We start from the raw sequence: 13,945 nt of genomic DNA on the forward strand, positions 1-13,945 counted from the left end.
GCTTAGTTTCATTTCGACACGTTAATAGGCCATTATATGAATCGATGACCCGACTGTTGGATCGTCATCTAACTTTAATAGGTTATTATTTATAATATTTAAGGAATATAGGAACTTACGGATTGGGGATCCGACATACGGATCTCCTCGAATTGGATTTGTAAGTTCGTAAAATAAAATGTTAACTGCCACTTGGTTTTGGCAATTGGCGTAGATCCGACCGTTGGGTCGTTCCGAAACTTTAGTGTGTTATTCTAGAAGCATAATGTGGATCCTTGGAAGTTACGGATCAAAGATCTAATTTGTAGATCTTCTGGACCGAAATGCGTATACTTATGTACGATGTAAGTTATGTATTGTATCAACGAGAATTCTGAAATATGGTTTGATAATTGGCCGCAGGCGCCGATCGTTTATGACGCCTAGATGTTAGTGCTAGGAAGTTGTAGCATGGACTCCAGGTGAGTGAATCTTTCCTTGCTCATCTTATGTTTCATGATTGATAATTCTATAAAAGCTTTTAAATAAAACTGAGAACTTATGCCGTGACATATATATATATATATATATATATATATATATATATATATATTTATATGTTATAAAATACTATGAGATGGTTGAGTTAGATTTCATTGTGATATATTCGTATGTGTATTACTATAAATGATTAATGCGAACTACGAATGACTTGATCCCTGTTTAGGGTACATAGGCAGTCTAACGAGATGTTAGATGCAGCCATATAAGAAATGAGATTAAATAATCGAGACCATAGCCTTGTTTAAGGAATTGAGCAATAAGTGTGGGCTTTTTGGTTTGAGGTATATATGTATACACTTGATGTTTTTCCCAGAAAATGCAATTATATGATTTATGCTTTAAAAATGCCATGCCTATTGAATAATACATAAACGATGAGTTGAATTGGTTGCATATATATATATATATATATATATATATATATATATATATATAATTGTGGTGTTGTGAACACTCTGAAGTGCAAAGGTGAATGCAGGACACACAGGTAAGTTCAGGTAAATTTAGGTAAACTCAAGTAAGTATACGGTATTAGTTTAATTGATGAGATATGTGATGAGATATGAATATGTCGTATAGGTCACTAGAGATGACTCCGACTATTATATGCTAGCCATAACTGATGAGATATGTGATGAGATATCAATATGTCGTATGGGTCACTAGAGGTGACTCCGACTATTATATGCTAGCCATAACTGATGAGATATGTGATGTGATATGAATAGGTCACTCGAGGTGACTCCGACTTACATGCTAGTATATATAATGAATATATGTGATGAGCTAACATATGTGGTGAATACGTGATGAGCTAGTAGACGTGATGCATATGCGATAAGTTAACATATGATTATAAATATGTGAAGCATGACTTGAATCAATATATGTATATAAAGATGTATACTTTTATATTCTAAGTCTGGAAATTATACAGGTGGTGTAACGAGGGGTTATAGCAATTTATATGATTTCTATTAAAATTTTAATTACTGGGCCACTCACCCTTGTCTTGTCTCCACCCCCCCAGGTCTTCTTAGCTGAGCTTTCTTATCGTTGAGGAATCGTGGCGATTCTTAGTATTGAAGATTATTCAAGGGTACGATTCTTAATTCAATCTTCGGTACTTGCTTATGCTCTAACGTCACGTGTGAAGTGGGTTCATTCCTGCTCGCCAGTGCACTCTGGTATTTAGGCACTCTTAGGTTTAAATTTATTCACAATATTTCCACATCATCACACTTTATGGCTTCGTCACATTCCAGGTGTCGGCCAACACAGCTTGATTCGGAGGACTTGTGGACATTCTGGGTCGGGGTGTGACACATAAGTTCTATGAATAATGAGGAATTTATATGGAAAGTATATAATGTGAATTACAATGAATTGAATTGAATTGAATGGGAGTAGGAAAATTTTAAAATATCGTATTCATGTTATAGCTTTGAAGATGAGCACTTGATTAAGTCTCGAATTAATCTTGAATTGAGTTGATATTATGATATTATGAAAATGTTGATGATTGTGAAATTGTGACAAGTAGGTGGAAAAGTCGTATTATACCTGTGCAAATGAAAATTGTTAAATTGGGCGAAAAAGGCCCGTGGATGTTGATTTGGGCGGAAAAGGCCCGTGGATGTTGAATTGGGTAGAAAAAGGCATGTGGATGTTGAATTGGGCGAAAAAGGCCTGTGGATGTTGAGTTGGGTGGAACAAAAAGGCTCGTGGATGTTGATTAGGGCGAAAAGGCCCGTGGAATGTGGAGGAATGTTGGAATGGGTAAAATGACTCGTGGAATGTGAGAAATGGATGAGTGGGCACAAAGACCCAATGTTCTGGGGAGAAGCTCCATGTGTGGTCTGCGAGAATGAATTATTGAAGCGATAAAAAATGTGTGATGTGTATTGGCCATGTATATTACGATCTTTTCCAGTATACTAGTTACTGGTTGGGGTAAAAGAAAAAGGTGATCATTGTTTTGTCAATGATAATCATGGCTAGAAATTTTAAAATATAATGGCCAATGATAATTATGGTTGGAAATTTTAATATTTATGAAAGTCATGATGATTTATTGAATGAGAACGAAATTATAAATTGAGGTTATGGTTTGTCCATTATAATTGGAATGGTGGAAAGACCATGAAGATTTCTTCATTTATTATTGGTGGACATGAATAAAATTATGGAATGAGATTTTGAGTTCGCTTAATATAAACGATTTCCCAGTTGTGTGTTTATTTTTTGTTTTGATGAATATAATTGATGGGGAAGGCTTGTAATTACAAATTTGATTGGATTCGATATTGCGAACAGAATCAATGAAGAGCACATATTCTCATGACTATGTGATTAATAAGGTTTAGTTGTGTTGGCCAATATAGTTGTGACACACACACACACATATATATTATCTTCTTTGGTTAATGAATTGTGATTGGTGCTTTAGAAGTGTGAGTCGCTAATTTATGCGATCTGTGGCTGCACTTAGAACCAATTTAAAAGAGAAACAACTTAAAGAAAGATTTAAAAGACTTTTAAATTTACTATGGGTAATTTAGTTTATTTGTGGATATGAAGGAAATCATAGAATGAGGTTTTGATTTCGTTCAACATTAACGATATTGTGGATTGGCTTTAAATTTCAATTTTTTTTTATACAGTGATTGTGGCTAGAATTTATGGCATTTTTACCAATGCATGTGATTGGAAATATGGGAAAATGTGTGTGAATCATGATGATTCTTCGTTGATCCATTTGCTTTGAGCTGGAATAAAATCATATGATTTTATTCACTATATATGGAACGGTGGAATGAGTTCTAATTTTTCCTTTCCGTTATTCAATGGTTGAAATCTCGAGGACGAGATTTATTTTAATGGGGGTCGAATGTAATTGTCACATCCCGGCTCGGGTCCACCACATCCCGGGTCCGTTCTACCACCGTAAAACGATATTGTCCGCTTTGGGCTTACCATTCCCTCACGGTTTTGTTTCTGGGAACTCACGAGCTACTTCCCAGTGGGTCACCTATCCTGGGAGTGCTCTGGCCTCATTTTCGCTTAACTTCGGAGTTCCTACGGAACCCGAAGCTAGTGAGCTCCCAAAAGGCCTCGTGCTAGGTAGGGATGCGAATATACATTTAAAGATCACTCATCTGGGCGATGTGTGATGTTACAATCCACCCCCCTTAAGGGCCCGACGTCCTCGTCGGCACACTTCCGGGCAGGGATTGGCTCTGATACCATTTGTCACATCCCGTCCTGGGTCCACCATATCCCGGGCCTGCTCTACCACCGTATCATGATATTGTCCGCTTTGGGCTTACCATTCTCTCACGGTTTTGTTTCTGGGAACTCACGAGCAACTTCCCAGTGGGTCACCCATCCTGTGGATTGTAACATCCCACATCGCTCAGAGGAATGATCTTTAAATGTATATTCTCATCCCTACCTAGCACGAGACCTTTTGGGAGCTCACTGGCTTTGGGTTCCGTAGGAACTCCGAAGTTAAGCGAGAAGGAGGCCAGAGCACTCATCTGAGCGATGAGAATATACATTTAAAGATCACTCCCCTGGGCGATGTGGGATGTTACAATCCACCCCCCTTAGGGGACCGACGTCCTCGTCGGCACACTTTCGGCCAGGGATTGGCTCTGATACCATTTGTCACATCCCGGCCCGGGTCCACCACATCCCGGGCCCGCTCTACCACCGTAGCATGATATTGTCCGCTTTGGGCTTACCATTCCCTCACGGTTTTGTTTCTAGGAACTCACGAGCAATTTCCCAGTGGGTCACCCATCCTAGGAATGCTCTGGCCTCCTTCTCGCTTAACTTCGGAGTTCTTACGGAACCCGAAGCCAGTGAGCTCCCAAATTGTCTCGTGCTAGGTAGGGATAAGAATATACATTTAAGGATCACTCCCCTGGGCGATGTGGGATGTTACAGTAATACCCTGAAAATTTAAATATATGGAATAGAATATTCATAATTATGAATATGTGGAGAAAATCGGAAATAAATTCATTTATGATTATGAAAATTTAATTGAGGAATTTTAAAATTTTGTTACCAAAAATTATTATAATTTACGTATTGGTATTATTGAGATTTTATATTATTTTTCGAGAATTTATATTAATTTATTTGAATTGAGTTTTAAATTAAACTAGTTACGAAGTTTGAAGTTCGGAAATTAATTATCTAAAATCCGTAGACCCCTCGAGGTCACAATTTATATGTTTGAATATAGCTCGATCTCACTAACGCGTAAGCGCAAACTGTTCATGAAACGGAGATATAACGAAGAAGTTATTAACGTTGAAAGTCAGGGATATTTTTGTAATTTTAACCTTCATCTGGAAGGCTCCAGATTTTTTGGAGCAATGGATGTGCCACGTGTGTGGTTGTGATGGAGAGGAAATGAGAGAAATGAGGGGGTGGACGAATCAGAAGAGGGGAATAAGAGGAGAGGACCAATGGAAAAGAAGGAAATGAGGGAAAAAAGGAAAGGGAGAACTGATCGACCCGGTTCCCTCCCTTCGACATGCCGACCCGACCCGACCTGACTCCGTTTTTCTATTCTGGCCATCGTTGACGACGGGGCTGGTGTCAAAGTACTCATCACTTCAAACCCAGTCATTCTCTTTCCCATTTGCACCCTAAAAACTGAAGAAATTTGTTTGATTTTAGGAGAAACCGCACGATGGGTGCGACGGGTTTGGCTTTGATTCATCAAAACCTGAAGCTAAATCCTTCAATTACCACCACCTTTGGACTCTCCTTGAGGCCTGGAACAAAGCCCATGCATTGGTTGGGGCATTAGAGTTGTTTTGGAGTTGAATCAAGAACACTTAAATCAAGGGTTTTCGATAGTTTGAGGGCGATTTGAGGTGTTTCTCGGCCGAATTGGACTTTAGCCCAGGTAGGAAAGTTGTTCCCCTAATTGAACTCTACTTTCCTATAAAATTTGGTAATTTTTAGTGTTGGTCAGAATTTGGGGTTTCCGTTTGTCGGAAATCACCACCCACGGCGACGTGTGGCCAGTGTACCGATGCTGCCATTTTGTGCAAATTTTGATATTCTAAATATGAATTTTGGTATCCAATTGATGTGTTTCGATTATTAAACCCAATGCTGGTTATCTCGATTAAATGGATTGAAAATGAAAAGTGAACTACGAAAGGCTTGATCCCGCATCAAGGGTACATAGGCATTCTAACAGGGGTTAGATGCAACCTTAAATAATTAAGATAAATCTTTTGTTGGGAATTTGAATTAGGAAAAGAAATTTGGTGATTAATTGTAAAATTAAATCTTATGTTTTGGTAATTAAATTTTGGTTATAGATTTTGTGAGTGATTCATAAATTTAGATAAATAATTATGAATTATGGTAGTTAAATAAATAAGAGTTTAATTTGGCCTATCACCGTAATTATTTTCTAAAATAAAAATTTCAGGTTGGGGCGTTATAAATGGAGTCACATCCTACTGATGCACCTAAACACATATAGAGGCCATTCAGTAAAACTCTACCAAAACGACAGAATTTGGGAAAATGGACAACGGATTCGGATTTGGCACGTCGAAAAACCTAAAGAAGGACCTTGGGTTCCCCCACGCGCCGCCACGTGCCGAGATGGGTCGTTGGAAAGTTCGTTAGCGTCGTCGAAGACAGAGGCGAAGCATAATACCTCCGGCGGAGGCGTGGGTGCTTCACTTGCCGGCAATGGCAGCCCACTACTCACGCCGGTCCAACGACTGGGACTCAGTCCAGGTCGGGTCGAATCTGGGCTCGGGTTTGGGCTTAGATAACCGGACTGGGCTGGGTGTGAGACTAGGCATGGGCTATTGGGTTTAGGTCCGATTTAGGCTAATGGGTTGGATCGGGTTAGGGTCATTGGGCCAAAGGGTTTTGGGCCGATTTTTATTTGAATTTGGGTTTGATCCGAGTTAGGTTTAGTGGGTTGGGCTCGGGGCTACGTGGATTGGGCCTGGTTCATTGGGTTGGATCTTGGGCTGGGTTATTTGGTTTTCGGGTCGAGGCGACCCGGTTTTAGACCGAATTTACTGGAGAAGGAAACTAAAGCTTCCCAAGCTCCAATCAAGCTCATTTCTACACCATTTGTAATGATTCAAAAGCCAAAATGAAGCTTGACATGAGAGGAAGAGATTCATACCGTTTTGGAGTTTTGTAATGGCCGGAGTTAGCTAGAAATTGGTTCGCAAGTCGTCGGGTCTCACTAGAAAATATGGAGAAAATGTTTCCGAAGTATCCCTTCCCTGCATTCAAACACTACCAAAATATCTCAAAAACTACCTAAACACAGTACTAAACACGATCTAGGAAGATTTAGGGGTGATTTCAAACTTACCTCGTCAGAAATCACGTGAACAGTGTCGATAAGGAGAGAGTGTGAGATTGGAGAGGTGAGGGAGAGAAGGGAGGGTTCGAGTGGTGGTGATGGTGCGATTGTGGTGATAGCTATCTGTGTGTATGTCTGTATGTGTGTTTGCCGGAGAGGAAAGAAGATAGTAAAGAAGAGAGAGAGTTATAGAGAAAGAGAGTTCTAGAGAGGGAAAGAGTTCACGGGAGAGAAGAAGAAAAGGGCAACAAAAATGGGGAAGGACACACCATGTGTCAACCATGTAGAGGCCCAAAGTGGGGAAAAATCTCTAGCAAAATTACCAAATTCCCCCTATTATTCAAAAATCATAGAAGCTTCGTTTTAGCTCCAAATTCGATTTCGATCACGCCTACATGTTTGTATTGACGAGTGCTACAAGGATACGCCAATGCAATGAACCTTACATGACACGACAAGGTGGTCAACACAAGTCAACCATTTTTGCCTCGAAGGGCATTTTCATAATTTCACGTTTTAAAATTATAAAAACCGTAATATTTGGGGACGGGTCGTTACAATAACCACCCATCAATCTCTCATTTAGATCCGCTTTGACATTCATTTCCAATGGCCTTTGATCATTTTCACCCATAATCTCTTATTTGTGTGTGCTCCACAGGTATTGTTATATCCTTTTCTAACCTGCCTTTACAATCGAAATTCATAAAGTACGTCCCCAAGACTACTCCATCCCACTGGCCTATTGATGCCTTGTACACGAAGTAAGTTAAATATTCTTAATTATGCTCCATAAGTGGTGCTTTGAAATGTGCTTAATTAAAGCATGCACGCGTTAGTTAAGCTTCCACAACCACTAAGTACAACCTTAGCATGAAAAACAAAAAAATATATTCATCTGCCTCATATTAGATTGTGATGGAACGCCAAACTGTTCACATTCTGACACAATACATTAAAAGTATAAAACTATGATTTGTCTGTAAGAAATAATGATTCATTTAAAAACGAAAAACTGTGATTTGTATGAAATAATGATTCATTCTAACTTGCGTTGTGTGTATGTATTCTTCTACATTGCACACACCCACTTTTGGCTGCTTGGTGCATTGTGGAAGTGGCATACCAATTGAAACTGTCTGATATAATTTGTCCCGACACAGAAATGCAATAGGTGTGCACTATGGTGCAGTATATTTGTGGGCGTGCATCAGTAATCTGACGGCAGTTCCACCACTTCTGTTAAGATATGTGGGCTGTGACTATATTCCCACTTTTGTGCTTAAGTTTATTAGGTCATAGATGCCCTTCTTCTTACACTCTCTCTTCCCCATCGCAATTGTTCATGGTTTATGACGCCATCCCACCCAACATTTTTGCTACTTAAGGATCTACCGACTACCAGTTCTTTCATTCTTTGTCTAAATCTATCATGATTCTTGATGTCATTTCTCACCTTCCAAGTCTTGCCTGCTTAGTAGTAGTCTACTAGTTTGTGGGGTGCTAAACATCAGCTATATATATTGGCTATTGGCTATTGCAGTAGTAGTTAATTAAGAGTTGAAAATAAAGTTTAGCTAGCTAGCAGCTTCTAAAGGAGATGCTCCAAATTGAAATTTTTACGACATTGATAGTGTTTACTAAAACCATGGTAATTTCTGGTTAGAATTACATGACATACATTTGAGTACCATGTATATACGTCCATTTTTTTATTGTCAATGCCTGCAGGTTTCGCTCTTTCTCATTAACTATCACATGCTATGAGCTTTAATTTTGTAATTGTCCATCATTAATGTGTGTGAGATCGATCCAGCGTTTTCATATATTATCTATGTAGTAGTTGTCCTTAACAATTAATACATGTGGGAAGATGAATTAGAACCATTTTGATTCTTGAGTTTTCCGTGTTTACTAAAGTATGAGAGTAAGTTTTTCGGTTCCTTCCTTCTTCCATTCCTTTTCTGTTTTTAAATATATGTTGGCAAGAAAGTATTTCAATTCCTATTCCTTTAATGATGTATGTACAGTTCAAGTTCGTTCCTTTGAAAGCACAACAGCAGAGATCTAAAGTCATATTTTTTTGTGCTGAATAAGTTCCCACGATCTCTTTCTTACTCCAAAAATTTTCAATAATTTTTATCCCTATTAAGTATAACTTCTCTAGCTTCAACCCCCAAAATCTTATTTTTGGGGATTCGATCAAGACATTTACTCCATTGTTTCTTAACAATGTGGATATGAATATATTCCATAAACATAATTTGTATTACCTGGAAATTTCCAAGTTGTTCAGCCAGCAGAACTTATATAAGTCTTCGGTCGCTGTCGATCTCTAGGTCATGACTTCAAGTTAATTATATATATCCACGACTTGGCTCATGCAATTGCTTCCCAAATATACCCAAAAGACTTCGTCAATCCTAACCTCTTTTGATTGTAATTTCTCCAAAACCGTTTGGGTTGATTTGGGAAACTAACTTATCATTTCCTCCGGCAACCACACGCTTTCTTGCCGCGGTCTTCCGGAGAAGGTTTTCGTGTGTGTGTGTGCGCGTGTGTGTGTATATGTTTCCCATTTACTGACCTAAACCAAATTTCCTACTTATTTATTTAATTTGTTATATGTTTCCCGTTTTATTTGCTTCTCTTTGTAGATAAAACTAAGCACACATGAATATTAAGGCAATGATGCAACGGACCTACGAGGCGTTTTTACTTCTGTTTCTGGCCTTACTCTCCAAGGCAACTAGTGTCAAGCCTTGCCCTAGGCCAAGCCTGCCGCAGGACGACAGCAGCTTTTGTTTGAGTTGGAGACTGGCGGTGGAGGCCAACAATCTGCGTGGGTGGCGCACGGTGCCAACTCAGTGCTTCCGCTACCTCGAAACTTACATGATTGGAGGTCAGTATGAACGGGACATCGATTTCATCCTTGGCCAAATCCTTAGCTATGCGAATGGAATAGCTTTATCTGATGATGGCATGGATGCTTGGATTTTGGACGTGGATGACACTTGCTTATCTAATCTCTTCTACTACAAGGGCAAGCGATACGGGTAATATATATGTTAAAACATGACAAAACTTATAGGGTAATGTTTAGTTATGTTGTCAGATAGATATATATTGTTAGATTGTCACAAAGTAAAATAAATTAACTTCATAAATGGTTTAGATTCACAGTATAATACTATAAGCCTCTTGTGTGGCTACACTCTAACAAGAGATCCATTTATGCATATTGTTTATAGTTTTCTCGTTAAAATGCGTTGTCAAAATTCACAGTAGTCTATTAGTATAACATATATTTGCATATTGTTTGTCAAGAGAACGTTTTGCTTCGCCATGACTACATTTGTAACATACAGGTGCGATCCTTATGATCCATCCGGGTTCAAGGCATGGGCAATGACTGGAGGGTGCCCAGCAGTTCCTGGTATGCTGGGACTTTTTAGCAAGCTGGTGAATAGTGGGTTTAAGGTGATCATGCTCACAGGAAGAGATGAAGAAACCCTAGGCCAAATTACTGCCGCAAACTTGCATAACCAGGGATTTGTTGGTTACGAACGGCTAATTTTGAGGTAAGAATATTGTGATGTGTGATACGATATGTCCATGCATCTCTCTCTCATTGGTCGTGAGGAGTTCATTAATTGGCTCCATAGAAAAAGAAGTGGAGAAAATGAAATCTCATGATGTAAAATCTTCCATCATGTGGGTTTGAAAGACAAAAAATTAAGATTAATTGTGCTAGAAGTAATGCGAGTCAAAAGCGTTTAATGTGCCAAGTTTAGCCTAATGATTGGATTCATTGGAATTATCCGAGTCAAATAACAAAGAATGTCAACTTTTGAGAATACTTCCGACGCAAGTATTACACAACATTGTGATATCAATTCACATCTGTGGTAATATGTACGTCCATAAAGTACTAATTATGCATTCACCTATATTACAGAGTAAATTGATACTTGTTTGACAATGTGACCGTCCAACTAAAAAAAATTCCATGCTTCTAAACTAATCATACATGTCACAACCTACCAAATATTGACTAGGTTTCAATAACTTGATCATATATATATATATAGGGGTTTTTGAACATTAGTCCTTGCAAAAGATTAAAATTAAAAAAAAATCTGATGCTAGATTAAATATTCAATTTAATCCCTTGAGTGTACTTTTATCAAAATTTACATTCACTTTTTCTTATTTAATGTGTATTTTTATTTAATCTCTCCATATTAAATTTTAATTTTATTAATATGCACATATTTAATTTGTTTTAATTAGAAATGAATGTAAATGAGAAAATATTAAAAAAAAATTTGTGATAAAAAAATATATAGATACATAAGTGTACAAAAATGATTGTGCCAAAATATATAAAATTGACTTTTTTTGTACCAAAATATTTGTACCTACATGATTGTACCGAAATATATTATAATGAACCTAAATGTATGTACTGAAATGTATTATATTGAATTAATGTACCTAAAAGTCAATACCGAAATGTATGTACCAAAATGTACGAACCTAAATGTCAATACCGAAAATGTATGTACCTAAATAAAAAAATGTCAATACAAGTGTACCTAAATGTCAATACCGAAATGTATGTACCAAAATGTACGAACCTAAATGTCAATACCAAAAATGTATGTACCTAAATATCAATACCAAAATGTATGTACCTAAATGTATTTACCAAAATAATAATTGAATTAATGTACCTAAAAGTCAATACTCAAATGTGTGTATCAAAGTGTACGTAACGAAATGCATTATATTGATCGAAATGCATTATATTGAATCAATGTAACTACATGTTTGTACCGATAGATATACCAAAATATTCAAATGTATTAATGTACCTAAATGAAGAACATACAAAATTGTTATCGGAATATATATTATAAAAAATTTAGTTGCCTAAATGTAGACATTAAAATATATTATGGTGAATGAAATAAAAATTAAATGTAAATGTAATTAATACATTAAAATAAAAATAAAAAGATAAAATAAAACATCAAAATACAACTAATAAATGATATGATTAAATGTGCTAGGGACTAAAATTGGATTTTAATCTTACATATGGTTATAATCTAAAACTCATCTTTTTTAGGGATTAAAATGAAGTTTTATAATATATTATAATATATATATATATATATATATATATATATATATATATATATATATATATATATATATTCTTCTAATGGGCTGGAGATTAAGTAATTAAAGGAAATAAGTGGACATAGGTACGTATTATTGTAGTTTCTCTACCTAATCTAATTTAGTTTGGTGTGCTTAACTACAGGACTCCAGCTTACAAGGGGCAGAGCGCAGTTGTGTACAAATCAAACATTCGGAAGCAATTGGCAGAAGAAGGTTACAGAATTTGGGGAAATATAGGAGACCAGTGGACTGATCTTCAAGGAGACTATGTTGGCAACCGCACTTATAAGCTTCCAAACCCCATGTACTTTGTTCCTTAATTAACTTAATTACAAAACCCTAACCCTTAATTATCTGAGTTACTAGTGGAGGTCTTGTTACTTTTATTATATAGATAATCGGCAAAAAATAAAATCACGTAAAATCTCATGTATGTTGTTCCTTAAATCATGATATAATAAAACTCGCATAAGAAAAAACTTCCGAGTGTCTCAGATTTTTGCATTTTGGTATTTTCAGCTTACTTTTCCATAACTTTCAAATTGGATACCTATCACCGAATTTACTGTTCATTTATTACTCATATTTTGAATTTCAAGATTTATTAATATGAGAAGCAAGTTCGTAATTTTAAATTTTAATTGCTCTTTATTCTTTTTTAGAAGAAAAATAAAATTAAACATAAAAGCATCTAGGGCCTCCGGTACAAGAGTTATCAAAGCGCAAGGCATTCCTTGCACAACAAGAACAAAATTAAGCCAAATAAAATCTGAACACAAAGAATGGCCTAAATTTGCTGAATTGTCAACGATGAAATTCACTTATCGGAAGACATAGACAAAACTGATGGACTCAAAATTACGAGCAAAGTTCATAATATCATTTAGCAAAACTCTAAGCTTCCGGAGACCAGAACATGGTTTCCATCACCATAAGATTTATATTTAACAATAGATTAATATCTCTAAGTAGGTGCTATAAGATGTTATAATATTGTTAGATCGGAATGGCATGATAGTAGAGATCAATCCATCTCAATTAAGACGCCTTTCTACGTTTGTGTATGACACGTGTCGACATTTGGTGCATGACCATGTTAACGCCGTTTAGTCTACTTTTTTTTCTTCCAACGAAGGAGACGAGTGAATTTGGGCCTACATCAGTCGTGGCCCATCAAACGAATTGCATGTTATAAACTTCTTATTTAAGTGTGATTGTGTAAATCCTAAATTTGATTTGATTCGAGTTATTCTTTCCTATTAGGACTTGTATTTCTTGGAGGAGAAGGTTTTCTTCTCTATCTTATTATTATAAATAAAGGCAATGCGTAAGGGGAATAACATATCCTCTACACAACCCTACAAACACATCTCTCTCTATATTTTCTCTGTGTCGTTGGCCCCCTCTTCCTGTCAATTAAATATAGGCCACAATACGTTATCAGCTTGCTCATACCGCTGCTCTTAGGAATCTGACGTGGAAGTTTTCTTCATCAAACCAGTTCATCAATATTATCACGCAATTAGGTTCCTTCAAAATAACGGTTTTTATCTCGATATTTTTGCAGCTTAGATAGCATGAACATTCACCATAATGCATGACCCAACTTTAAGTTTTTCAAATTTTAGATTCTACATAAATTGTGTATACATTATATCCATAATTGTTGAATTATGTCAATTGATATTGCCATAAATTGCATCATATATTTGCTCATGCATTGAATTATATGAATATGCATGCAATTGAATTGAATTTAACTAATATATAATAATAATAATAATTTTAAAAAAAAATTTGGGTTCTTCGAACCCAAATCCATGAGCAAGCCGAAACCATGGA

The 13,945-nt window shown here is 36.6% G+C and overlaps 1 protein-coding gene across 3 annotated transcripts; it reads left to right on the forward strand.

Annotated features, from left to right (window-relative positions):
- The first annotated feature begins 8,324 nt into the window (after positions 1–8,324).
- LOC103450780 (acid phosphatase 1) lies at positions 8,325–12,458 on the forward strand. Of its 3 annotated transcripts, none has more exons than XM_008390157.4 (4): positions 8,325–8,564; positions 9,571–9,969; positions 10,282–10,494; positions 12,246–12,458. In XM_008390157.4, exons 2-4 carry the CDS (start codon positions 9,587–9,589, stop codon positions 12,421–12,423), a joined length of 774 nt encoding a protein of 257 aa, XP_008388379.1. In that variant the 5' UTR covers positions 8,325–8,564; positions 9,571–9,586; the 3' UTR covers positions 12,424–12,458. The 3 variants fall into 3 exon arrangements, with proteins under 3 accessions (XP_008388379.1, XP_008388381.1, XP_017191846.1); XM_008390159.4 differs by lacking the exon at positions 8,325–8,564 and adding an exon at positions 8,989–9,447; XM_017336357.3 differs by lacking the exon at positions 8,325–8,564 and adding an exon at positions 9,251–9,455.
- Positions 12,459–13,945: the final 1,487 nt, after the last annotated feature.

Source organism: Malus domestica, chromosome 12 (genome assembly GCF_042453785.1).
Source record: "Malus domestica chromosome 12, GDT2T_hap1".
Classification (NCBI taxonomy): domain Eukaryota; kingdom Viridiplantae; phylum Streptophyta; class Magnoliopsida; order Rosales; family Rosaceae; genus Malus; species Malus domestica.

Coding starts and splice junctions, on each gene's coding strand:
- LOC103450780 (XM_008390157.4), top strand. CDS start 9,587: ATGAATATTAAGGCAATGATGCAACGGACCTACGAGGCGTTTTTACTT. Junction 9,970..10,281: donor TACAAGGGCAAGCGATACGG/GTAATATATATG, acceptor TGTAACATACAG/GTGCGATCCTTATGATCCAT. Junction 10,495..12,245: donor TACGAACGGCTAATTTTGAG/GTAAGAATATTG, acceptor GCTTAACTACAG/GACTCCAGCTTACAAGGGGC.